Here is a 26,324-nt window from a genome sequence, read left to right as displayed (position 1 = left end):
CTGAGCAATTCATTATTGCAATCTGTTTTAAAATATCCTTTGTCCCATCTGTAACCATGGGCAAAAGTAAAGGCATTGCTGGCATCAGATACCTTGCCCCTGGGACTCCAGTCTACTCGGGCTCCTGGACCTGCAGCTCTCCAAAGGACGGTAAAAACTTGGCCAATTAACCTACATTGGCTCCTCCGTGAACCAGAAGTCTTGGGACTTTGTTTCTGTCCTCTTGTTTGTATTTAAAATGTTGTCTTTTTGCTCATTGCTCCAGATTTGGTTACAAAACATGAACATCTGTAGAAGTGCTGAGGCCACAGATATTTCATCTTTTTGTATGGATACTGAATCTAAAGAGAAGCTGAGAATTTAGGTAACAGTCTGGAGCAGAAGTTGTCTGAACTCACCAAGGAAAAGCACAGGTCAGAGGGGGCTAGAAATTTACACTTGGTGAGGGATCTGCCTGTGTGCTTGTGGGTTTGCGTGCCTTTGCATTCATGGGTGTAGTTTGTGTGCATGTCTGTGTATGCTTGTGTTTGCATTGTATGATAGTTGTGCATGTGTGTGTGTATGTGTGTTTGTGTACTATGTATCTGACTCATGGTCTGATTCTTTCTTGAGTTAGACTCAATCTAGGCTCTGTTTTAGTGCAAGTAGACCAATTTATCAGCCTCACAAAGTGTTTTTAGCAACCCCTGATTCATGCCTGTGGTATTAAATACTTGCATCACAGCTGAGCAGATGAGAGCTCAGGCTCGGGAGTGAGATTGTTGTTTCCACTATGGAGAAGAACATGCCCTACCTCATCAAAGAACCTAGGACAGAGAGGGCTCAAACCTCCACTCAGCAGTGTGTGCTAGTGAATGTGTGAGCTGTTTTTGTGGGTGTCACACTTGTGCGTGAGAGTGGGAATGTGTATTGTTTGCTTTTTCCTGTGTGTATGTTACCATGTGTATGTTATGACCTGCCTGAGTTGGTGGTAGTTTAATGACTGTGCCTGTGTGAATAGGCTTAACTGTCTTATGCTAATTGCCTTCCCAAGGAAGGGTATAGGTCAGAAGGGGCAGACTCATACCTCTGAGTAATGAGAGTGTGTATGCTGCTTGTTGTAGGGAGTATTTGGTTGAGTGTGCATGTGCGTTTGTATGTGTTTCTTGTAGGATTTTTGCATTGGGTGTGGCTTTGTGTCTTTTTGGTGATGTGTATGTATAATGATGATTTACGTATATGTGGGGAGTTGAGTGTTTACCAGGTGTGCCATGTGTCAGATGTGTTGATATTCATTGTAAGTGTGGGTGTGGGTGAATTGTGTATCATTTTGTGTTGTGTGTCTCACTTTTCATGTTATTTATAACTTGTATGTATGCATATAATGTTTATGAACTGAAATACATACTGGCTCTCCTTACCTTAGGATGGGAACTGATCACAGGTGACATGAATCTTCAGATTAGCATCGATGTGTGTGTGTTTGTGTGATTTGTATGTGTGTCTGTTTGTGTGATTTGTATGTGTGTTTGGGGCTTCTTTTCCCCCATGACTCAAATATTTCCTTCAGTACTTTCCTCTGGTGCATCATTGGCTGACATAACCTATGCTCCTAGCAACTCCCTGTTTCTCCTCTGATTGCCTGCTATGATTATCATATAATGAGAGTGACTGTATCACTCAGAGTGTCTTGACCCTTCACTTAATGTCCCAGACAAAGACAAATGAACATAATGCACTGTGAAGTTAGAGTGCAGAACCCCAGTAAATGGTGGTGAGAACTTGGGAAAATCACTTAAATCCATGGCTTCAGTTTTCAATTTATAAAATGGAAGGAATTACACTTGCTTCAAGAAGCATATAGGTCCTCAATAAGTGTTGGTTTGGATAAATGGTAATGAATGTGAGAGTCTTTTGTAAATTGTAAAATTGATCAATATAAATGAGTGGACCTATTTTCATTTAGGGACCAAAAATAAGAAAATTTTGAACTACTTTGGCTTCCTTGTAGTGCTAAAATAACACTGGATGTCTGGTGTTCCCAACCAATGATGAAGGAAGTTTCTATATGAGTGGTTGAGAGCATGCACTCTGATCACACAGACCTATTATAGAGAACTGCATGAAGTCATCAATATTTCATTATTTTTAACCTACAGAAAATGTCAATATATATAGTTTATGTGTATATACATATATGTGGGTGTGTGTAATTTATATCATTTATGTTTCTGTTCCTGAAGAGCTAAAATAGGTGAAAGAATACCCATTCTTATTGCACTTGAAAAGATTTTTTAAAATCTGTGAATGTAACGCTGATGGGTGGATTTAATTAGGAAGTGTAGGTAAAGTCCTGAACCTGAACCCAAATGTTCACCAAAATGTTCACAATTCTTATGAAAGATAGTTCGTGTAGTATTCTTGTTTGCTAGCTATTCTAGCATTGGACAGCATTTTTAAATGACCACCACTTCTGGAATAACCATGAGTTTACAGCTGTAGGTCACTGAAACTCAGCCAGATTCACTGGAGGTGTGTGACAATTCTCCAGCAACAGTGCCTTGGTTCTGGATTCTAATGTTATTTTAAAGCAGAAGCAACTGATATCAATTTGTGGTGGTCCATCTACTATTTCTGCCACAGTCAATTATTATGATTTGGCTTGGACTAGGTGTAGTGAAGTATCCCTCTATACTCATCAAGATATACATTTGCAGAGGGCAGGGACCTTGCCTTTCTTGTTCACTGCTGAATTCTCAGCCTTTGGTAGAAGTCTATGTTCAGATTCAATATTCAATAAATAATAAGTGAATAAAACAATGAACACTCTCCTGCTTCTGTGCAATGAGGTCTCGTTGGCTGCTTCTGAGTGTGATATTTTCCTGGAGCTAGACTTGGAGAGAGTGAAGATGCATGCATCAAAAGGTATTAAAAATTTATGAATATGTTTAAAAATTAATTGCTGCCCAGAGGATTAGAGTATGAGATGCATTGGTCCTGATCATCCTTTCTAGGTTCCTGAGATTCCAAACCCCTCTACATGTTCAGCATATGGAAAAGTAGTATGAGGCCTGAGAACCAGAGCAGTGTGTCTGATTTCCTCCTCCTGGGGCTCTCCATTCCACCAGAGCAGCATGGCATATTCTTCGCGCTGTTCCTGATGATGTACTTGACAATGATGCTGGGGAATCTGCTCATCATCCTGCTTATCAGGCTGGACTCTTCCCTCCATACTCCCATGTACTTCTTCCTTAGTCACTTGGCCTTCTCTGACATTTCCCTTTCATCTGTCACAATTCCAAAGATGCTCGTGAACATGCAGACTCAGGAAAAATCTATCCCCTTTGTGCAGTGCATCTCTCAAATGTGTTTCTTCTTTGTTTTTGGTTGTCTAGACAATTTCCTTCTTGCAGTAATGGCATATGACAGATATGTGGCTATCTGTCAGCCACTGCACTACACAACTCTTATGAGACAGGAGCTATGTGTCTCATTAGTAGCTGGGTCCTGGTTCTTCAGTTGTGCACATGCTCTGTTGCACACATTCCTCTTGGTCCAACTGTCCTTCTGTGCTAACAATGCCATCCCCCACTTTTACTGTGACCTCACTGTGCTCCTGAAGATGAGCTGCTCAGACATCTCCATCAATGAGCTTGTCATCTTCACTGAGGGAGGAATGCTATTCTTCTTGCCATTGGGCAGCATCTTGGTGTCATATATCTGGATTTTGGCCACCATCCTGAGGGTGCCCTCCAAGAAGAGACTCTTTAAAGTATTTTCTACCTGTGGTTCCCATCTCTTTGTGGTGTTTTTATACTATGGAACAGTTGCAGGTGTTTACTTTTTCTCTTCATCAGGGGGCCCCAATGGCAAAGATATAATTGCTTCAGTCATGTATACAGCTGTTACCCCCATGCTGAACCCCTTCATATATAGTCTGAGGAACAGAGATATAAAACGGGCCCTAAAAATATTTATCAATAGGCTAGCTTCTTGAAGTGGCCATCACTAAATCCTCTTATTGCAGTCATGCACAATGAGATGCACCTCCAAAAATTATTGTGAGGTTGAAAACTCCAAATAACTTTTAAATAATATGCATTCTACTCTCATGTATAGTGTTATTAACATGTTTACTGGGTCCATTTTGCTACTTGGATTTATAAATATTCTTTATTCTGGTTATTTTTCTCTACTTGTTCATCATTTCTTATGAGATATGTACAAAATCTTATATAAAGCATGTGGCACAATTATATTGTGTGTTTGCCTTGTTCTCCTTTTAGATATGTCAGGTTTTTGCTTATGTATTCTTTATGCTGTATTATTTAGGATACACAGATTTAGCATCACGATCTGCTCCTGGTAGACTGATTCTTTTATGTCATGGTGTGCTGAAGTAGGCTTGCATTAGCTTCAACCTGATTGGGCACACTTATTTCCAACTCCACATTCAGTGATATCATGTTTGTAGATTGAAATCAGCCATAATAGGAATAATCACACTATGGAAATTTGAAAATGTGACAAAGCAAGGCTTTGTAAAATAAAAAGAGAGAGTCATTTTGCATGCATTTAACAGCACACTAATGCATTTTTAATTAGGAGAAATTCCTCTTTATCTCTGCAGTGGCTCCAACCTTAACATCTCATCTAATTCTTTTGATGTTAGTGTAGATAGACCAGCTTTCTTTTGGTCACTGTTTACATGGTATTTCTTTTCCATCACTTTGCTTTAAAATTCTCTATGTCCTTACATCTGTGGGGTGCCTGTTTTTCATAGTGTAAAGTTGCCTTTGGATCTTTTTAAATAGATTGAGAATCATTATTTTACTGGAGAATTTCACATATTAGCATCTAATGTCATCATTATCTATTTGAATTTATATTTTCCATATTATTATGTTTTCTATTTGAAATATGTGGTTCATATTTCTTTTCTCTTACTCTCTTTTTATTATTTAAGTATATATTTTGCCATTTCATTCTGCATCTATTAGTTAATTACTCATAAATTATTATTATTTTATAACTCTTTTCTGTGCTTTCTGTGGAGATTCTTTCTTACTTTGTCCTTAAAATATTGCCATTGTAGTAGAATATACATGGCATGAAATTTACCATCTAACCATTTGAGGTATAAAACTCAGTGGCGTTTAATACATTCATCACAACTATCTCATTCTAGGACTCCAAAACAAAACTCTATGGAACATCAATGAAATTGAGTACTTCGCAGTTGTGAAAAAATGATGACAAAGATATCTATGATTCAATATAGAGGGATTTCCAGAATATATTGTTAAATTGAAAAAAAGAACAATGTACAAAAAAGCACCCTTAGCATGCTATTTTTGTGTAAAAATTAAGGGAATAGAAACATATATGTATAGGCCCATTGAACAAAATGAAACACAAGCAGAATAAGTCAGAAACTAATAAGATTTCTTACTTACTGGAGCTGAGTGGGAATGGGGTAGAAAAGATGGGGAGATGAGTGAATTCATTGTTATAGTTTTGACTATGTTATTTCTTTTACCTACTAAAAAATAAATAGACGGTGGGGAATAAACCAAAGTAGAATGAAGTAAAACATAAAAACCTAACTATTTTGCAAATTACTACTTTAATTAGACTAAAGGGGAACATAAAGTAACCAACCTAAGTAATTCTCAAACACAAAATTTTGGCTATATATTCTCACAATAAAGAAAAACTGTAAACAAAGGTTTTGAACTTCAGCTTGTCATTTAGTGGTGTGGGTTCAGGTTCCGAAATTACTTAATAAGTTTTCCGAGATTTAGTGAATAAGTAAATATATTGTGGGGAAAAGAATCTCTGCTCACTATTAGGGTGTGATGCAAGTAACCCACAATAATTCTATAGTACAGAAGAGAGTTTTATTCCAGCCAAATTGTGGAATATAACCCGAGAGTTGCATCCTTCTCAAGGGAAGAAAGCACTCTGGAGAAGAATGATTTTCACCACAGTTATAACCATTTCGAAATAAAGATACATACATCAAACATGACAGGGTTACCTTCCTTCAAGTGTTCAAGAAGATGTTCATGACAGATTAGCACGTGCACAGCAGGTTAACATGGCCCTGATGTCATAGGAAAGGAGACATTAATTCTTCGCTTCAAAGAGTACATTCTTAACCTTAGGGTAATGATTAAAGCAGAGGTACAGTATATGTTTGACATGCTGTTAGTCAGTCTTCTTTGGTCCAAATAAAATTCAGGCCAAATCAAGTTCAAACCAGAATGGCTTCTCCTTTAACTTCAGTATATAAATTTTTTCTTATCATTTCATTCTTTGAATTATTAATCTTTTGATAGAAAGCATAGATGAGCAATTATTGCCCCTCGATGCCAGGGTGGTTGTTTCCTGCCCTAGGTCCATCATGTTCCTGGAGCTGGGGTATTTTTTAATTGACCTACCTAGTAATCCACACTGGAGAGAAATAGCTAAATGTAATTGTCAATCATAGAGATACACACTGACAGGGGAAGTAATTTTATATGTTATATGTATTTTCAATTAGGTCAAATTTTCATGCAAACATTGTATGTGTGTTTTGGTAGGACTTTTTATGATTGCATTGTTTATAACACTTATAGAACAGATATAATAACAATAAAAATAAACTAATCATAGTATTTGAAGTAGCCAATATGGAGTAGGCACAGATTTAAAGAGACAAGAGAAGAAGCCAAAGAACCCATTATGGATATCTTGGTAATTTTGTACTGATTTAAGTATTTGGTTGTCTCCTTTAACCACTGTTATGTATGCTTTATGATAAGTTTGGGCAGACTGGTTTAATACAGTAACACGATGTTCAGTTGTCACTTGTAATGATTTTTCAGGCAAGATATATTGCATTGAAAGTATATATTGTGGTGGATGTAATTCTGATTCCCAAATCATTTGATCATCAATATCAATATTAGTATAGGTTTTATTATCTTTAGGCAGTTGTATTTTACTAGCAAAGATAGTATTACACCAAATAGCAGTAAAATTATAATAAAACGTACTTTGATTACAATACAGGTCAGAAAGAATGCCAGAGGTATTTTGTAAAGCTTCCCAACAAAATTTCCCTTTACCCATCTACCATATATTTGTTTTCATGGGTGTGGTTGTTATAAGCTATGTAGAAGAAAGTTTGTGGGTCCATTGCAGTTTGGGCCATAGCCACAGGACTTGTCGGAATTCACAAATTTGAGTGGTTATAAAGGTCTAGAAAGAATTATTTGATAATAAAATCCATCTTTCCCCAGCAGGGAGAATTCTGGTAGAATTTTTTTTTAAGTTTCTATTTTTTTTCGAGGAAGATTAGCCCTGAGCTAACTACTGCCAGTCTTCCTCTTTTTGCTGAGGAAGACTGGCCCCGAGGTAATATCCATGCCCATCTTCCTCTATTTTATACGTGGTATGCCTACCACAGCATGGCTTTTGCCAAGTGGTGCCATGTCCACACCCAGGGTCTGAACTGGCGAACCCCAGGCCACCAAGAAGTGGAATGTGTGAACTTAATTGCTGCACCACCAGGCTGGCCCCATCTGGTAGAATTTTAAGTGGTCCCTATTCCTACTACTTGAACAACATCATAGGTGTAGCTTTGTTGTAAGTTAGGTACTAAAGCTTCGATTGAACACACATGTGAAATGCAGAATCCTTTAAACTGGAATCCAGGAAAGCTTCTTTATCCTGTTGATGATATACTTGAGTATAGACATTAGGAATTACAGTAGCTGGTCATACTAGCATAAGACAACAACGGATAGCAGAAGTTTGTGGAGCAACAGACACTGATCTGTCATTGACCATTTCATATGGGGTCAGTTCATGTTTCACAAAGAGGGCACTGTGAGCAGTCAGCAAGACCAAGGGCAGTACCTTAGGCCACAGGAGCCCTGTCTATAGGTATATAAAAACCTCAAGACAATTAACAAGACTAGAATCCAACATCTAAAATAGTGCAACATAATTTTTCTCTCCACAATTATCCTCTCTTTTACTAAGATAATCACAGTAAAACTTCTTTTTATATATTAAAAACTTGGCCTGATGATTTATATAAGTGAAAATAAGAATATTCACTGAGATTTTCTGAATTATAGAGGGATCAGATAGGGAGTAAAGTAAATGTTTCATTTTTGTTCACAAATGGGTATCTCACAAAATTGTTAATAGCTTAAGTCAGGACATAGCGCCCCCTCCCCCCACCCACACCATGTCCACTCCCCTGCTGGGATCACAGCTGAAGGAAGAGGACTCAGACTACACAGCTCTCAACCCCCACTCAGTGGTGATAGGTGGTAACTGCAACCAAATAATATCAGGATGCATAAGACCTGACCCATATCTAGCAATATCAGACATTACATCAAATCTCCAGACAACAGAAAAAACGACAATCACCCAGAATTCAGTCCTGAGGACACAAAAATATGTAATCTAAATGACAACGACTTCCAAATAGCTATCACAAAAAAAATCAACAAGGTAAAAGAGAATGTAGAGAAACAATTCAATGCGTTCAGGAGCTACTTTACAAAAGAGATTGAAACTATAAAGAAGAATCAATCAGAAATATTAGAGATGAAAGAAACAATGGAAGAAATAAAACAAAATACAGATTCCCTGAACACTAGAGTAGACATGATAGAAGAGTATATTAGCATAATAGAAGATAGACAGGATAGAATGCTCCAGACAGAGGAGGACAGAGAACTAAGATTAAAAATAAATGAAGAAAGTCTCCAGGAAACATGCAACTCAATGAGCAAATGTAACATAAGAATTATAGGTATTACAGAAGGATAATGGAGCAGAAAGCATGTTCAAAGAAATAATAGCAGAGAACTTCCAAACCTAGGGAAAGAGAGGGAAATCTGTGTGGAATAGGCTTCCAGATCTAGATTTGTCAATGCAAAAAAATCTACTGCAAGGCGTATAGTAGTGAAACTGGAAAAAATGAATGACAAAGAAAGAATACTAAGGTCAGCAAGGCAGAAGAAAATAACTTACAAAGGAACCCCTATCAGGCTTTCAGGAGATTTCTCTTCAGAAGCTTTACAAGGTAGGAGAGAATGGAACAAGAAATTCAAATCTTTAAAAGACAAAAATATTCAGCCAGGAATACTCTAAGCAGCAAAAATATCCTTCAGATATGAGGGAGAAATAAAAACTTTCCCAGGCAAACAAAAGCTAAGGGACTTCATAGCACAAGACACCCCCCAACAAGAAATCCTCAAGACTGCCCTCATACCTGAAAAAAAAAAGGGAGAAAGGGTCACAAGACACAGAGTATGGGGATAAATAGGTAGACAGAATCAGAATAGGATAGTGAATACTCAAGTATAGCATGAAGCTAAAGAGAAGGAAAACACCAAAAACAAAGATAATCCTGTCATTTTAATGACAAACTCACGAGATGGAATAGATATGACAAAAACGACTTAGGAGGGGAGGAGGAAAGGGACTGAATCAGCTTAGAGTAAGGAAATAAGAGGCCTCAGAAAATGGACTATCTTATACATGAGATTCTGAATACAAACCTCAGGGTAACAACTAAACAAAAGGGCAACCAGAGACACAAAGAATAAATAAGTAGAAAACAAAGAAACACATCATAAAAAACTACATAATTCAATGGGTAGACCAAAACACACAGGACAAGACACAAAGGAAATGCAGGCAAACCGGGAAATGAGTGATAAAATGAGAGCATTAAGCCTTCATATATCAATAATCACCGTAAATGTAAATGGATTGAAATCTGCAATAAAAACACACAGAGTGGTGAGATGTATTAAAGAACAAGACCCAACAATATGCTGCCTCCAGGAAACACACCTTAGCTCCAATGACAAACACAGGCTCAGAGTGAAGGGATGGAAGACGATACTCCAAGCTAATGGCAAACAAAAGAAAGCAGGTGTTGCAATACTTATATCAGACAAAGAAGACTTCAAGATAATACAGGTAAGATAAGAGGGGCGGTAAATAATCCTCAAAGGGACACTCCATCAAGAAGAAACAATACATAAATATCTATGCCCCCAACACAGGAGCACCAAAGTTCAAAAGGCAACTATTAGCAAACCTAAAAGAAGATATTAATAATAACACAATATTACTAGGGGACCTCAACATTCTGCTCACATAAATGGATTGATCATGTAGACATAAAATAAACAAGGAAACCATGGAATTAAATGAAAAGCTAAACCAGGTGGACTTTATAGACATATAGAAAAGACTCCATCCAAAAACACCAGAATACACATTCTTCTCAAGTGCACACGCAACATTCTCAAGGATAGACCATATGTTGGAAAACAAGGCAAGCCTCAATAAATTTAAGAAAATTGAAACAATAACAAGCATCTTTTCTGATGACAATGCTATAAAACTACAAATTAATTACAAGCAAAAAGCTGAGAAAACGACAAAGATGTGGAGACTAAACAACATGCTACTGAACAAGCAATGGATCATTGTAGAAATTTATGGAGAAATCAAAAAATATCTGGAGACAAAATAAAATGATAATATACCATACCAACTCATATGGGATGCAGCAAAAGCCATATTAAGATGGAAATTCATGGCAATACAGGGACACCTTAACAAACAAGAACAATTCCAAATAAATAATCTCAAACTACACCTAACCAAATCAGAAAAAGAAGAAGAAACAAAACCCAAAGCGAGAATAAGGAGAGAAACAATAAAACTCATAGCAGAAATAATTCTATTGAAACAAAAAAGGCAGTAGAAAGGATCAATAAAACAAAGAGCTGGTTCTTTGAGAAGATAAATAAAACTGACAAACTCCTAGCCAGATTTACAAAGAAAAAAAGAGAGAAAGCTCAGATAAACAAAATTAGAAATGAAAGAGGAAAAACAACAATGGACACCACAGAAATACAAATTTTAAGAGAATAATATGAAATACTATATGCCAACAAAACGGATAATCTAGAGGAAATGGATAAATTCTTAGACTCTTACAACCTTCTAAAGCTGAATCAAGAAGAAACAGATGACCTGAATAGGCCAATCACAAGGAAAGAGATTGAAACAGTAATCAAAAGCATGCCAAAGAATAAAACCCCAGGACCAGAGGGTCTCCCAGGGCACTTCTGCCAAACTTTCACAGAGAATTTAATACCTATCCTTCTCAAGCTATTCCAAAAAATTAGGGAAGATGGAACACTTCCTAACTCATTTTATGAGGCCAACATCACTCCGATATCAAAGCCTCACAAGGACAGCACGAAAAAGGAAACTACAGGCCAATATCACTGATGAACAAAGATGCAAAAGCCCTCAAAAAAATTTTGGTGAACCAAATTCAGCAATACATCAAAAGGATCATACATCATGATCAAGTGGGATTTCTAATGGGGATATAGGGATGGTTCAACATCTGCAAATCAATCAATATGATACACCACATCAACAAATTGAGGAAAAAAAACACATGATCATCTCAATTGATGCAGAGAAAGCATTTGATAAGATCCAACAAAGATTTATGATAAAAATTCTCAAGAAAATGGGGATAGAAGGAAATTACCTCAACACAATAAAGGCCATATATGACAAACCCACAGCCAATATCATACTCAATGGGCAAAAACTGAATGCCATCCCCTGAGAACAGGAACAGGACAAGGATGCCTGCTATCCACTACTCTTATTCAACATAGTACTGGAGGTTTTGGCCAGAGCAATTAAGCAAGAGAAAGGAATAAGAAGAATCCAAATAGGGAGTGAAGAAGTGAAACTCTCACTGTTTGCAGACGACATGATCTTATATATAGAAAACCTCAAAGAATCCATCAGAAACTAACAGAAATAATTAGCACCTACAGGAAAGTTGCAGTGTACAAAATCAACTTACAAAAATCAACTGCTTTTCTATACTCCAATAACAAACTTACAGAAAGAGAACTCAAGAATATAATTCCATTTACAATCACAACTAAAAGAATAAATTACCCAGGAATAAATTTAACCAAGTAGGTGAAGGCCTTATACAATGAAAACTATGAGACACTACTGAAATAAATTGACAATGACATAAAGAGATTCTATGCACATGTATTGGAAGAATAAACACAGTTAAAATGTCCATGCTACTCAAAGCCATCTACAGATTCAGTGCAATCCCAATCAGAATCCCAATGATGTTCTTCATGGAAATAGAACAAAGAATCCTAAAATTCATATGGGTAACCAAAGACCCTGAATTGCTAATGCAATCCTGAGAAAAAAGAACAAAGCTGGAAGTATCACAATCCCTGACTTCAAAATGTACTACAAAGCCATTGTGATCAAAATGCCATGGTACTGGTACAACAAAGGCACACAGGTCAATGGAACAGAACTGAAAGCCCTGAAATGAAACTGCACATCCATGGACAGCTAATATTCAACAAAGGTGCCAAGAACATACATTGGAGATAAGATAGTTTCTTCAATATATGGCGTTGGGAAAACTGGACAGCCACATGCAAAAGAATGAAGGTAGACCATTATCTCACACCATTCACGAAAATAAACTCAAAATGAATCAAAGACTTGAAGATGAGTCCTGAAACCATAAAACTCCTGGAAGATAACATAGGTAGTAGACTCACTGAGATCGAATTAAAAAGGATCTTTTTGAATACCAAGTCTTCTCAAACAAGGGAAACAAAAGAAAAAATAAATGAGTGGGAGTTCATGAGACTAAAGAGCTTCTGCAAGGCAAAAGAAACTAGGATCAAAACAAAGAGACAACCCACCAACTGGGAGAAAATATTTGCCAGTCATATATCTGACAAGGGGTTAATCTCCATAATATATAAGGAACTCACACAACTGAACAATTAAAAAAAACAAACAACCCAATCAAAAATGAGCAGAGGATATGAACAGGTATTTTTCCAAAGTAGATATGCAAATTGCCAATAAACACATGAAAAGATATTCCACATCACTAATCATCAGGGAAATGTAAATCAAAGCTACGCTAAGATACTACCTTATGCCTGTTAAAATCACTATAATCACTATAAACAACAAATGTTGGAGAGGGTATGGAGAAAAGGGAACCCTCATACACTGCTGGTGGGAATGCAAACTGGTGCAGCCATTATGGAAAACAATATGGAGATTCCTGAAAAAACTAAAATTAGAACTACCATGTGACCCAGCTATCCCACTACTGTGTATACCCAAAGAATTTGAAATCAACAATCCAAAGTAATATATGCACCCCTATGTTCATTGCAACACTATTCACAATAGCCCAGACATGGAAATAATCCAAGTGCCCATTGACTGATGACTGGATAAAGAAGATGTAGAAATGTATATATATATATATATATGTGTGTGTGTGTGTGTGTGTGTGTACACAATGAAATACTACTCAGCCATAAAAAAGACAAATTCATCCCATTTGCAACAACATGGAAGGACCTCGAGGTAATTATGCTATGTGAAATAAGCCAGACTGAGAAAGACCAATACCAGATGATTTCACTCATATGCAGAATATGAACAAACCCACCGACAAGGAAAACAGTTCAGTGGTTATCAGGGGAAAGGGTTGGGGGATGTGCGCAGGGGGTAATTGGCAGTATTTATGGGGTGACAGTCAAGAAATAATGTGCAACGGAAATCTCACATTGATGTGAACTATTATGAACTCAATTAAAAAAGTATCATAAAAATAGGATAGTCTCTTCAAAAAAATGTGTTGGGGAAACTAGATATTCACATGCAAAATCTTACAATATCCTAAACATGGAAACAACCTAAGTGCCTATCAATAGATGAACAGATAAAGAAGATGTGGTACACATGTAAAGATGAATATTATTCGGTCATAAAAAAGAAGGAAATCCTGCCATTTGCAATGACATGGATAAACCTAGAAAACATTATGCTAGGTGAAATAAGCCAAATAGAGAAAAATAAATACTGTATGGTATCACTTGTAAATGGAATCTCAAAAAAAAGTGAAATTCATAGAAATAAAGTATAACAGTGGTTGTCAGGGGCTGTGGATAGAGGAAACGGGGAGATGTTGGTCAAACATTACAAACTCTCAGTTATAATGTGAATACATTCTGGGAATCTAATATATACCGTGTTGACTTCAGTTAATAATATTGCATTATACATTTAAAATTTCTAACACAGTAGATCTTAAGTGTTCTTGGGACACCAAAAAAAAACCCAAACCAAACAAAATATGGATATGATGGATGAGTTAATTCACTTAAAGAAGAGCAAAGTGAGAGAAATTTCACTTCTTGATTTAAAAATTCACTTTAAAGCTACAATAATCAAGAAAGTGTAGCACTGGCATAATGATACAAATATAGACCAATGCATCAGAATTAAGAGTCCAGAAATAACCCTCATAAAGAATAAACATTATATTTGTGGTCAAATTTTTTTTGACGCAGTCATGAAGCCAATTCAATGAGGAAGGGATAATCTTTTCGAAACATGGTGCTGAATGTGAACATCACTTCCCAACTCCACATTCAATGACACCATGTCGGTAGATTGAATTCACCGTAATGGGAATAATGAAGCTATGGAAATTGGCAAATGCTAGAAAGCAGGACTTTGTAAACAAAAGAGAGGGGGCCATTTTTTATTTACTTAGTAGTGCACCACTGCACTTATAATTAGGAGATATTTCTCATTATCTCTGGTTAGGGCTCCTCCCTTAACATCTCACCTACTTCTTCTGATATTAGTATAGATATACCAGCCTTCTTTTGGTTCATTTTTATATGTTTTTTCTTTTCCATCACTTTACTTTACATTTTTCTGTGTCCTTATATTTTTGAGGTGTCTGTGGTTAACAGTGTAAATTTGGATTTTGCTCTGTTTATGTGGATCTACAATCGTTACATTTCTGGAGCATTGATCGATTTACATCTAACGTAATCATGATATAATTAAATTTGTGTTTTCTATCTTAGTGTACATTTTCTATTTGAGACGTATTATTTATCATATTTATTATCACTTCTCTTTTGCTCTTTTGATTAATTAAATAAACGTTTTGTTACACTATTCCTCTGCCTGTATCTTATTAATCATACATTATTATTACTTTATAATTCTTTTCTGTGCCTTATGTAGATATTACTTCTCACGTTCTCCTTTAATTTTTTCATTGTTACACAATATATATAAGAAGAAATTTACCAATTTAAGCATTTGAAGTATAAAACTCATTGGCATTTAGTACATTCTTCACCACTATCTCATTCAAGGACTTCAAGAGGAAACTCTGTGAAATATAAATGTAATTGAGTCCTTTGTAGTTGTGAAAAAAAAAATGATAACAAAGGTATCTATGAATCAATATGGAGGAATTTCTAGGTCATATTGTTAATGGGAAAAACGCATCATAAGGCATCTATAAATGCTACTTTTTGTATAAAAATGAAGGGGGAAATATGCATGTATCTGCCCATTTGAGCAAAAAGCAACATAAAAAGAATTAATCATAAACTAGTGAGATCACTTATCTACAGAATGTGGATGGGAATGGGGTAGATAGGATAGGGAGAAGAGTGTATTTAATGTATTACTTTGACTATACTATCTTTTACTTAGTAAAAATAAATAGAAAATCATGGGAAATAAAGCAAAATGGAATCAAACAAAACAAATGAACCTAACTATATTGCAAATTAATCTCATAACTAAACTAATTGGGAAAATAAAATAAGTAACGTAAGTAATTCTTGAACACAGGATTTTGTCTATATAAACTCTCAATAAAGAAAAACTGTAAACAAAATTTTTGAGCTGCAGCTACTTTGTCATTAACAATGATGTGAGTTCAAGATTCTGAAGTTACTTAAAATGTATTCAAAGATTCAACAAGGAAGTAAACATATTGTGAAAGGCACCATGTAGATGGAAAAGAAGAGGCTAGAAAGAACTCTGATGTCAAACTAGAATTGCAGCTGTCAACTTGAACCATGGCTTCTCAAATATATAAATAGATTGAAATGTATATGTTGGATGTGTCAATATCTATACTGTTCTCATTCCCCATTCCTTCTGTTCCACTCTTGACTCACCTCCTATGGATAAGAATTCCTTTAGATTATTAGTTTCTACTTCCTGTGTTTCTTTTATATATGCTTCCTAGCTACATCTTCTGAGATCATTTAGAAGCCTTGAAAGCAACGAACACACCTAATTCCAATTTTTTCTCTTTACCCTTCTCCTCTATGAGGACCAATACGCTTAGAAAAATGGCTGATTCCACGGCCAGGCCCAGGACTTGGCAAGATTATCCAAGAAAATTTTGCTGGGCCTGAAGCTGAATAATACTCAGTGAATCATGGGGACACAGGGCCAGCTTGAAGGAGCTCCCACTGGCCAAATCTGGAATAATTTGAGCTTCAAAATGAATAACAACAATTACAGACTACAAATAACAAATAAGAACACAAGTCCATAATGATAGAGTTAAATCAATGCAAAACAAATAGTGAGACTAATGGAAATTTCTGCGTTATAGGAAAATGCAATTTATAAATGCAGAAGAAATGATAGTATTAGAAATTTAGCATTAGGCAACTCTTGACCTTCTGACGAGATGTCAGAAGGAGGATCATAAAACCTTGATGATATCGAAGGTTGGATATCGGGAATAGATGATGTCTGCAATTGATTACAGGTAACTGAATCTCCAAAAAAGTGAAACTGTGGATAAGGGGGTACTAATGTACTTTAAGGCAGAAACACTCATAGCAGTTTGTGGATGCTCATCTATTATTTCTGCCACTGTGAATTATTACAGTTTGCCTTTGTGTTGGTGTAGTAAATTACCATATTATGACCATAAAAAATATACTAATAGAAGGGAGAGACCTTGGCTTTCTTGTTCATGGATGCAATCTCAGCCCTTAGCAGAGGTCCTTTTTCAGACTCAATGTTCAATAAAATATGGTTGAATGAAACAGTGAAGCCCTATTGCTTCTGTGCAATGAGGTCTTGTTGGCTGCTTTTGGGTGTGATGTTTTCCTGGAGCCAGACTGGGAAGAGGGAAGATGTGTGCACCCACATGTGGAAAATTAAAAGGAGTGTAGTTAAATATTTATAATTTTCCTGGCAAATTAAAGTATGAAATGTCATGGTCCCTATCATCTTTTCTGGGTTCCTGAGATTCCAAAACCATCTTCACCACCAGCATATAGAAGAGCAGTATGAGACCTGAGAACCAGAGCAGTGAGTCTGAGTTCTTCCTCCTGGGGTTAGCCATCCCACTGGAGCAGCAGGGCATGTTCTCCACCCTATTCCTGGGCATGTACCTGACTGGGGAATCTGCTCATCTTCCTGCTCATCAGGCTGGACTCTCGCCTACACACCCCCATGAACTTCTTCCTCAGCAACTTGGCCCTCAGTGACGTCTCCTTTTCATTTATCACTGTCAATAAGATGCTGATGAACATGCATACTCACTGCCAATCTGTCACTTATGCAGGGTGCATTTTACAGGCGTATTTCTTTATACTATTTGGTTTCCTTGATAGCTTTCTTCTTGCAGTGGTGGCATATGACAGGTCTGTGGCCATCTGTCACTCTCTTCACTACACCATTTTCATGTGGTTAGAGCTGTGTGTTTTGTTTGTTGATTGGGTCCTGGGTCCTCTCCTGTGCCATTGTTTTTCTCCAGACACTCTTAGAAGTCCCTCTGTCCCTCTATGCTAATAGGAGCCTTCCCCATTCTTTTGAGCCCTTGCTGTTCCGCTTAAGCTCTCCTGCTCAGACATCTCCCTCAAAGACCTGCTCATCTTCATTCTAAGGGTTATGTCTGTCTTTTTGCCATTGAGTGTCCTTATCAGAGTCTCTATTGTCTCTTATGTCCTTGTCAGGGGCTCTATTCTGTTGGTGCCCTCTACCAAAGGGTTCTGCAAAGCCTTATCCACAAGTGGCTCCACCTCTATGTTTTGTTTATATTCTATGGGACAATTACTGCATTATATTTTTTCCATCATCTAGCAATTCAAAGAACAACATTATTGCCTCCATAATGTGCATGGCTGTCACTCCCATGGTAAATCCCTTTATCTATAGTCTTAAGAACAAAGACATGAAAGGGCCACTAGCCAGACTCATCAAGAGGGTGAACTCTTAAGTGAAAATCACTCAGCCAGATTATCAATTCATCAAAGATTCTCTTAAATTTCCTCCCTTGAGACATTTTGTACTGACCATTCCTGTCACTGACAAATTCCTAATATTCCTATTAAATTTGCTCTCCCTTTTTTACCTGGTTGGAGACTGGTTACCCACCTCCTTATACTGCAATCTATATTAATGATCCTGCACCAAATCTCTAGGTACACAGATATCCCAGTGTCGTTTACTGAAATTCTGTGAGACTTGGGGCACACTTGCTAGAGTCTTTGGAGATTTGCTTTTCTCTCTTATTGTTCCATTAACTTGACATGTAGCATTGCCATGACGTATTTTCATCTCTTTTTTCTTAAAGTACAAGAATTCTTTATTTTAAGAATAAGGAATTATATTTCAGAACAAGCTATAAAAATGCATCATTTCCAGTAGAAGTAACAGTAGCTAGTATATTTATTATTCTTTAAGGCCTCATAACATTAGCTCACTTAATTCTTACCACAACCCTCGTAAATAAATGGTATTATGATTTCCATTTTACAGATGAGGAAACCAAAGAAAAGACGGCTGCACCAGAATTGAAACACAAATCTATTTGATTAAAACTCATGCTTTTAACTCTACTGTATATTAAAAGAGACGGGTGGGGCCTGTCCAGTGGTGCAGCAGTTAAGTTTGCACATTCAGCTTGGGCAGCCCAGGGTTCACCAATTCAGGTCCCAGGCGTGGACCTATGCACTGCTTGTCAAGTGATGCTGTGGCAGGCATCCCACACATAAAGTAGAGGAAGATGGGCATGGATGTTAGCTCAGGGCCAGTCTTCCTCAGCAAAAAGAGGAGGATTGGAGGAAGATGTTAGCTCAGGGCTAATCTTTCTCAAAAAAAAATAATAATTAAACAGTGAAACCATCTAAGTCTGGGTTTTATTTGTGGGTAAGTGGTGATATTAATTTAATTTCATTAATAAATATAAGGATACTGTTTACCTATGAGGTATTATTGAGAAAGACTAGGGTGATGGAAATGGCTTATATATATTTTTTTTCTGTATAGTGGCTACACAGATATATACACATATAAACATTCATTAATTTTTACAGGTATTATTTGTCTTGCTTGCTCTCCTTAGGTTTTTTTTTTTTTGAGGAAGATTAGCCTGAGATAACATCCACCACCAATTCTCCACTTTTTGCTGAGGAAGACTGGCCTTGAGCTAACATCCGTGCTCATCTTCCTCTGCTTTATATGTGGGATGCCTGCCACAACATGGCTGGATAAGTGGTATGTAGGTCTGCACCCGGGATCTGAACTGGTGAATCCTGGGACGCCAAAGTGGAGTGTGCAAACTTAACCACTACATCACTGGGACAACCACTCTCCTCAGTTTTTTAAAAAATGTAAAGACAATATGAAGCTATTATGGGCAACTTTAAGCTAATGAATTTCACATTTTGAGTAAAATAGGAAGATGCTTCAAAAACAAAAATATATTAAAGAAGACAAAGGAAAAGAAAATCTGAGTAGCTCAATAACTACTAAAGAAATGGAATCCTTTATCAAATGTTCCCAAAATGGGAATATCAAGTCACAGATGGTTTCACTGATGGATTCTTCCAAACTTTTAAAGAAGAAATAACCACAGTCTTATACAAACTTTTAACCAGAATAATAAAAGAGGAAACAGTTTGTAACTCTTTTTATGAGGCAAGAATAGCCATAATACCAAAATCTGAGAAGTACATGACAAGAAAGAAAAATCAAAGACCGATCTCTCAAGTTTAAAAAATTCTAAACAAAATATTAGAAAACTGAATCTAGGTATAGACAAAAAGCCTACTCCACTGAGCCAAAGGGTTTATTTCATGATTAAAGTTTAGTTTAACATTTGAAAGGCAATCAAATTCACTACATTAATATAAAAAGGACACTAATCATTTCAAAATGTCAGTAGATGCAACAAAAGTATTTAATAAACTTCAACAGGAAATATCATACTCAGTGGAGAAATACTGAAAGCTTTTTCCCTGGAATCAGAGTCAGGGGCATTTTTTATCACCACTACATTTTTTTTTTTTTGGTAACATTGTTTTATAACATTATATAAATTTCAGGTGTACATCATTCTACTACTAAGCATATAGTCAACTAAAATGTGCATATATATTCCACACAAGAATGTTTATATCACCATTGCAGATATTCTTCAACTTACTAAGGAGTTAAATCTTGATAAATCCATAGTAAGTTGAAAATATCTTAAGTGGAAAGTACATTTATTACACTTAACCTACTGAATATCATAGCTCGGCCTAGCCCACCTTACGTGTGCTCAAAACACTTACATTAGCCTACAGCTGGGCAAAATCATCTAACACAATGTTTATTTTACAATAAAGTGATGAATACTCATGTAATTGATTGAATACTGTACTGAAAGTGAAAAAACGTAATGGTTGGATGTGTACAGACTGGCTGCGAGTGAATCTTTTGTTTACCCTTGTGATCATGTGGTTGACTGGAAGTTGTGGCTCACTGCTGCTGTCCAGCATCACGAGAGAGGATCGTACTGCATATCCCTGGCTCAGGAAAAGATCAAAATTAAAAATTTGATGTATTGTTTTTACCGAATGTATATTTCTTTGACATCATGTAAAATTGAAAAATCATAAGCCAGGGACGATCTATATTTGTAAAATATCCAACTGGAAATTATCTAAATGGCTAACAACAGTAGAATAGATGAATTTTGGTATGTCTGTGAGTGGTATATTAGCAGCAATGAGAATGAATGAAACATAGCTATGTGCTTCCTGTCCTCCTCCCTGTCCTACCCTCCCCGATCGCACCCCAAGGATTTGGAGTGTCTGTCTCAGTGATCCAGTCTGTGTCACCATCTTGTTGGCCATGAGTGTGGAGGGGGAAAGGGAATAACTTGTCTCTCACATTCCCAGGTCTTCAGAGTAATAAGAACAATACACGGGGGAATGCATCTGAAGAAATGCATTTTCACCTAGATCTCATTTAGATGACAAGATCCTAGACTTGACCTGATGTTGCAATAGGCTGAGATTTTGAGTCTCTTGGGATGTGTGAGTCTATTCTGAATGTGGGAAGAATGTAAATATTTTGTGGCAAGAGTGCAGGCTGTGGTAAATTAAAGAGTGATGAAATTTCTTTGCTATTCTTCCTATGGAGCTGTAGAGCTTAACTTCCTTCCCTTAGTCACTGGCCCGGCCTTAGTGACTTGTTTGGTATGTAGGAGGTAGTGAAAGTGAGATTCTAGGATTTCTAAAGCTAGGTGTTAGGAACACCATGCAGCTTCCACCTTGACCCCTTAGAATGTTTGCTCTCAAAAAGCTCCCTTTCGGAACCCAGCTGCCATCCTGTGAGCAGTCCAGGTGATATGGAAAGGCCACATATAGGTGCACAGAGCTAACAAACAAATGGAGAATGCATGAGTTATTCAAAAACAGTACTCATAAAACCAGCTATGTGTGAAAAATTAAAAGTAAAGTTAGATCCTTTTCTCTTACCATACCACAACATAAAGTGCAGGTAAGTTAAAGATTTAAATATAGTATTTAAAATTTAGAAGAAAAATTAAATCAGATTTCCCTGATTTATGAGAAGAAAGACATTTTAGTATAAAAGTAATGTAAAAAAATCACAAACCCAACAGCTATTGATTTTGACTACAAAAATAATTTTTAAAAACTATAATACATAATGGAACTGCAAGGACAGAAAAGAAACAGAATAAAATGTTTTAATTTTAATTTATTGCCTTTAATATCCATTCAAAAAAGCATGGGCATGCGAATAGAAAAAAAAAAAAAAACTGCTAATAGGGGCCAGCCCCATGGCTGAGTGGTGAAGTTCGCGAGCTTGGCACAGGGTTTCGCCAGTTCGGATCCTGGACGTGCACCTAGCACTGCTCATCAAGCCATGCTGAGGTGGTGTCCCACATGGCACAACTGGACAGACCTACAACTAGAATATACAACTATATACTGGCGGACTTTGGGGAGAAGAAGAGGAAAGAAAGAAGAAAGAAGAAGGAGAAGGAGGAGGTGGTTGAGGAGGAGGAGGAGGAGGAGAAGAAGAAGACGAAGGAAAATTGGCAACAGATGTTAGCTCAAGTGCCAATCTTTAAAAAAGTAAAGTACAAATATATCAACCAGGATAATTTGAGAAATAATTACTCATGGTTAAAAATCATCTGAAACAAATATTTAATCTTACCAGTAACCAAAGGCATGTAAATTAGAACAATTAGTTTATTTTGCATCTATGAAATTATTAATGATTTAAACCATCAATGTTACTGGAACAAAGTATGGTGGTTAAGAGCATGGACTCTAGAGTCATGCACACCTAGGTTGGAATCCCATCAGCTCCATTTAGTAGTTGTATGACCTTCATCAGGTCATTATCCTCAGTTTTCTCGTCAGTAAAATGAGAATAATAACAGTTCCTTCATCCTAAGGTTGCTGTGATAACTTGAGATCATGTAATGAAAGTGTTTATAAGTATTAGATAGTATTAATAAAAATTCAGGAGACAGAACTTTTGTAGCAGCTGCTACGTATCAGGCATTGTGGCTGCTGTACTCTATGTAGGCTGCCTCATTTAATTGAGAGTTTAGGGCTTGAGGGAATTGCTTCATGTTAGGATTTCTCTCTTTAGGGAAATCACTAGCAGATGTGGTCACATTATAATTTTGAATCTGATGTCTCCCTCAATTCAGTATTACCTAAGTCATGGGGGAGACTCTAAATTATCCAGTGCATAGGCAGGAGTTCCCAGGATGACTGCTGGTCAAGCTGAAATGCTGAATCCTAGCAAGAGGCTTCAGAATCACACTTCCAAGACCCACATCTGAGACCGTAACTCCTGGGAGAGAGATGCCCTCAGTTCCCCCAGGACCCAGCCAGAACTGGCTGGAGAATAGGCAGCACAATGACACTGAGGTTGGCTCTAATGAGCTCTGGGGAATGGTGTTCTAGGAGCCTTTAAAACCCTAAGAAAGACTCCTGTCTTCCCAGGCCTATGGAAGCTGAAAGTCGTTAACTCCAGGTGGTCCTAATAAACCCGGGACTCCATAGACTCCAACTTCACTGACTGAGTCAGAAAGGTCTCAGACATTTCCTCATTGTGAATTTTCCATCCAGAGAACAGAACTGGAGAATCTGAAGATCCACAATCTGATAGGTGACAATCTGGAAAGGGTAGGAAACACATGCACACACACACATCCCTTCCCAGCCCAACGACTAGGAAAAGTTTCTAGGGTAGATAATGTGACTGTCTGCCTAAGATCAGAACCCTCTCTGTGAACCAAAGAACAAATGGAGGAATAAATATTCGCAAAAACTTCTAAGGTCACAGTTTCTACAAGGCCAATGTGAAATGACCTCTTACAGCAGCTTGCTCTAAATCCTAGGAGAGCAGAATAGAGCAGCTATTATCAAGCGCAGAGAGGGAGAGCCTGATTCCTTTCACCTTTCCTCCCTCTGATGAAGATTAAGTATCAGAGAGATACAGGATAAGTGCAGGGGTGAAGGCACAGGCTTTGGAGTGAGATACACTTGCACTTGAATCTCATTTACCAGCTATCTGGAGTACATCAAATATTTCTGAGACTCCTTTTCACCATTTGCAAAATTGTGGAGGATAATAATACCTACTTCATGGTCTTGTGAACAACAAAACAATATCATCAAAGTATGTGGCACTTATCAAGGCTCTACAAATAGGTACTGATCATGTTGATGTTCAAGACACCAGCGGACTGAAATACCAGTTCCCAGAGTGAATACTAGTGCACAGAAGAAAGAGGAGAGTAGACAGGGACACAGCAAAAAGGGTGATGGAGGGGCAGGGGTGGGCTCCTGTCCTGTTTGTGGGGGAGAGAACCTAACAACAGATGGGGAGCATAGGACATCACAGACACTGCCCTGAGTCCACACATCCTATTCCCCCAATTAGGGAAGAGGACAGGGACTGGAGCTGAATGGGTGAAGTCAAGTTCTAGGTATGGGGAGGCAAGCATAGAGGAGGCTATCTTCTTCAAAGTCACTTTCAGGCTCCACACAGAAGGCTATTGTGTGTGCACACGCGCACGCGCGTGTGTGTGTGTGTGTGTGTGTGTACTGGGTAGGGGCAGTGATGGAAATCATGTATCTCTTTTTCAATTGGTAAGCATAAATGACTTTTCCAATCTTGCCTTCAAGGATATGGTCATTTTCTCACCTCCTCCAGTAGCCTAGAATGATTTCTCCAGCCATTCTTTTCTATTTTCTCTAGACCCTATTATAGCATAGAAAGCACAATTTGTACTTGAATGCATATTATTTTGACTGTTCTCTAAGTGTGCCTTGGGTATTGTCTTACATCCTTGATGAGATCCAGAGATTCTTATTGGCAATGCCCATTTAATCTCCTTTATTTCCCCAGAATATTTCTAGCTCCACAGATATATATCTATGAATGGATTTAATAATTTAATACTGACACTTGAAAGGATTTTATCTGCGCAGATAACAAGAACCACAGGGCATGGGAAAACCAAGCAGAGTGAACCAAACTGCTGTTGCAGATTTCCTCCTTCTAGGACTCTCTGAGCGGCCAGAGGAGCAGCCTCTCCTACTTGGCATCTTCCTGGGCATGTACCTGGTCACTATGATGGGGAACCTACTCATCACCCTGGCCATCAGCTCTGACCCACACCTCCATACTCCCATGTACTTTTTTCTGGCCAACCTATCAGTAGCTGATGCCTGTTTCACTTCTGCTTCAATCCCCAAAATGCTGGCCAACATTCATACACAGAACCATACCATCTCCTATTCTGGGTGCCTTGCACAGCTATATTTCCTCCTAATGTTTGGTGGCCTTGACAACTGCCTTCTGGCAGTGATGGCATATGACCGCTATATGGCCATCTGCCAGCCACTCCATTACAGCACAGCTATGAGACCCCAGCTCTGTGCACTAATGTTGGGCATCTGCTGGGTGCTAACCAACTGTCCTGCCCTGGTGCACACATTGTTGCTGACCCATGTGGCCTTCTGTGCTCACAAGGCCATCCCCCACTTCTACTGAGATCCCAGTGCTCTACTGAAGCTTGCCTGCTCAGATACCCGTGTTAATGAGCTGATGATCATCACCATGGGCCTGATGTTCCTCACGGCTCCCCTCACGCTGATCATCCTCTCCTATGTCCGCATTTCCTGGGCTGTGTTTGGCATCTCATCTCCCAGAGGGTGGTGGAAGGCCTTCTCTACCTGCGGTTCTCACCTCACCATGGTCCTGCTCTTCTATGGGTCTCTTATGGGTGTGTATTTACTTCCTCCGTCAACTCACTCTGCAGAGAGGGAGAGTAGGGCTGCCATTCTCTATGCGGTGATTATTCCCATGCTAAACCCATTTATCTATAGCTTGAGGAACAGAGACATGAAGAAGGCTTTGGGTAAACTATTTGGCGGTGGGAAAATCTTCTTCTTACCATGATGGTGATGCCTGATTCTGGCTCCTGATCAGCCTCTGCTCGCCACCAATTCAATGATTCCACCACTCTCAGATTGATTTTACAGGAAGGTTCTCAGGTAACTCTGAGTTAGGGATGTAACAAAAAAGATATTTCCACTCCTTTACTTGACTTTGGAATGAGGTGTTCTGTCTCAGTCTCTCTCCTGATCCCAGTGAAGCAACCATTCCTAAGAGCGGGACACCATTCCTCCCTCCTCGTCTCTAAAGCCAGTATAGTACCCAGAGTGAGCTAAGGTATGTGATGGCCCAAGTAAGTCTGCCCTTGAGGGCCATGGTTTGAGGTGAAGAGATGAGAATACAAACATTTATTCATCATCTACTGTTATTCGTTGTTCTTCACATCAGTTCTTTGAGATAGAATTGTGAAACAATGACTCAGAATGTGAAATAAGTTCCCCAAATCAGGTAAGTTTGATTCTAATACCCATCCTCTTTCTACTATACCACATTGTAGAGAGCGTGACAAACACTGAATAATTATAGAAGGAGATAAAGAATTAAATTAATACATATTTTATGGTATTTCCTTAATATTCTATTTCTTTAACTTGAAAGCATTCCTTTCTGTTATTGTAATGGATAGGCAAAACAGAGCCAAT

The 26,324-nt window shown here is 37.7% G+C and overlaps 2 protein-coding genes across 2 annotated transcripts; both read left to right on the top strand.

The window, feature by feature from the left end:
* Positions 1 to 3,043: 3,043 nt before the first annotated feature.
* LOC106830769 (olfactory receptor 1J4-like) lies at positions 3,044 to 3,976 on the top strand. Its single transcript, XM_014840577.3, has one exon. The coding sequence runs from the start codon at positions 3,044 to 3,046 to the stop codon at positions 3,974 to 3,976; it is 933 nt and encodes a 310-aa protein (XP_014696063.3).
* Positions 3,977 to 24,732: 20,756 nt separating this feature from the next.
* Positions 24,733 to 25,686, top strand: LOC106830770 (olfactory receptor 1N2-like). Its single transcript, XM_014840578.3, is given in 1 exon segment — positions 24,733 to 25,686. A coding segment is annotated over 1 exon segment (954 nt).
* Positions 25,687 to 26,324: the final 638 nt, after the last annotated feature.

This window comes from Equus asinus, chromosome 10 (genome assembly GCF_041296235.1).
Source record: "Equus asinus isolate D_3611 breed Donkey chromosome 10, EquAss-T2T_v2, whole genome shotgun sequence".
Classification (NCBI taxonomy): domain Eukaryota; kingdom Metazoa; phylum Chordata; class Mammalia; order Perissodactyla; family Equidae; genus Equus; species Equus asinus.
This window is presented reverse-complemented; position numbering and strand designations above follow the sequence as displayed.

What these genes read in the sequence shown, in the direction of transcription:
- LOC106830769 (XM_014840577.3), top strand. Translation starts at nt 3,044, where the DNA reads ATGAGGCCTGAGAACCAGAGCAGTGTGTCTGATTTCCTCCTCCTGGGG.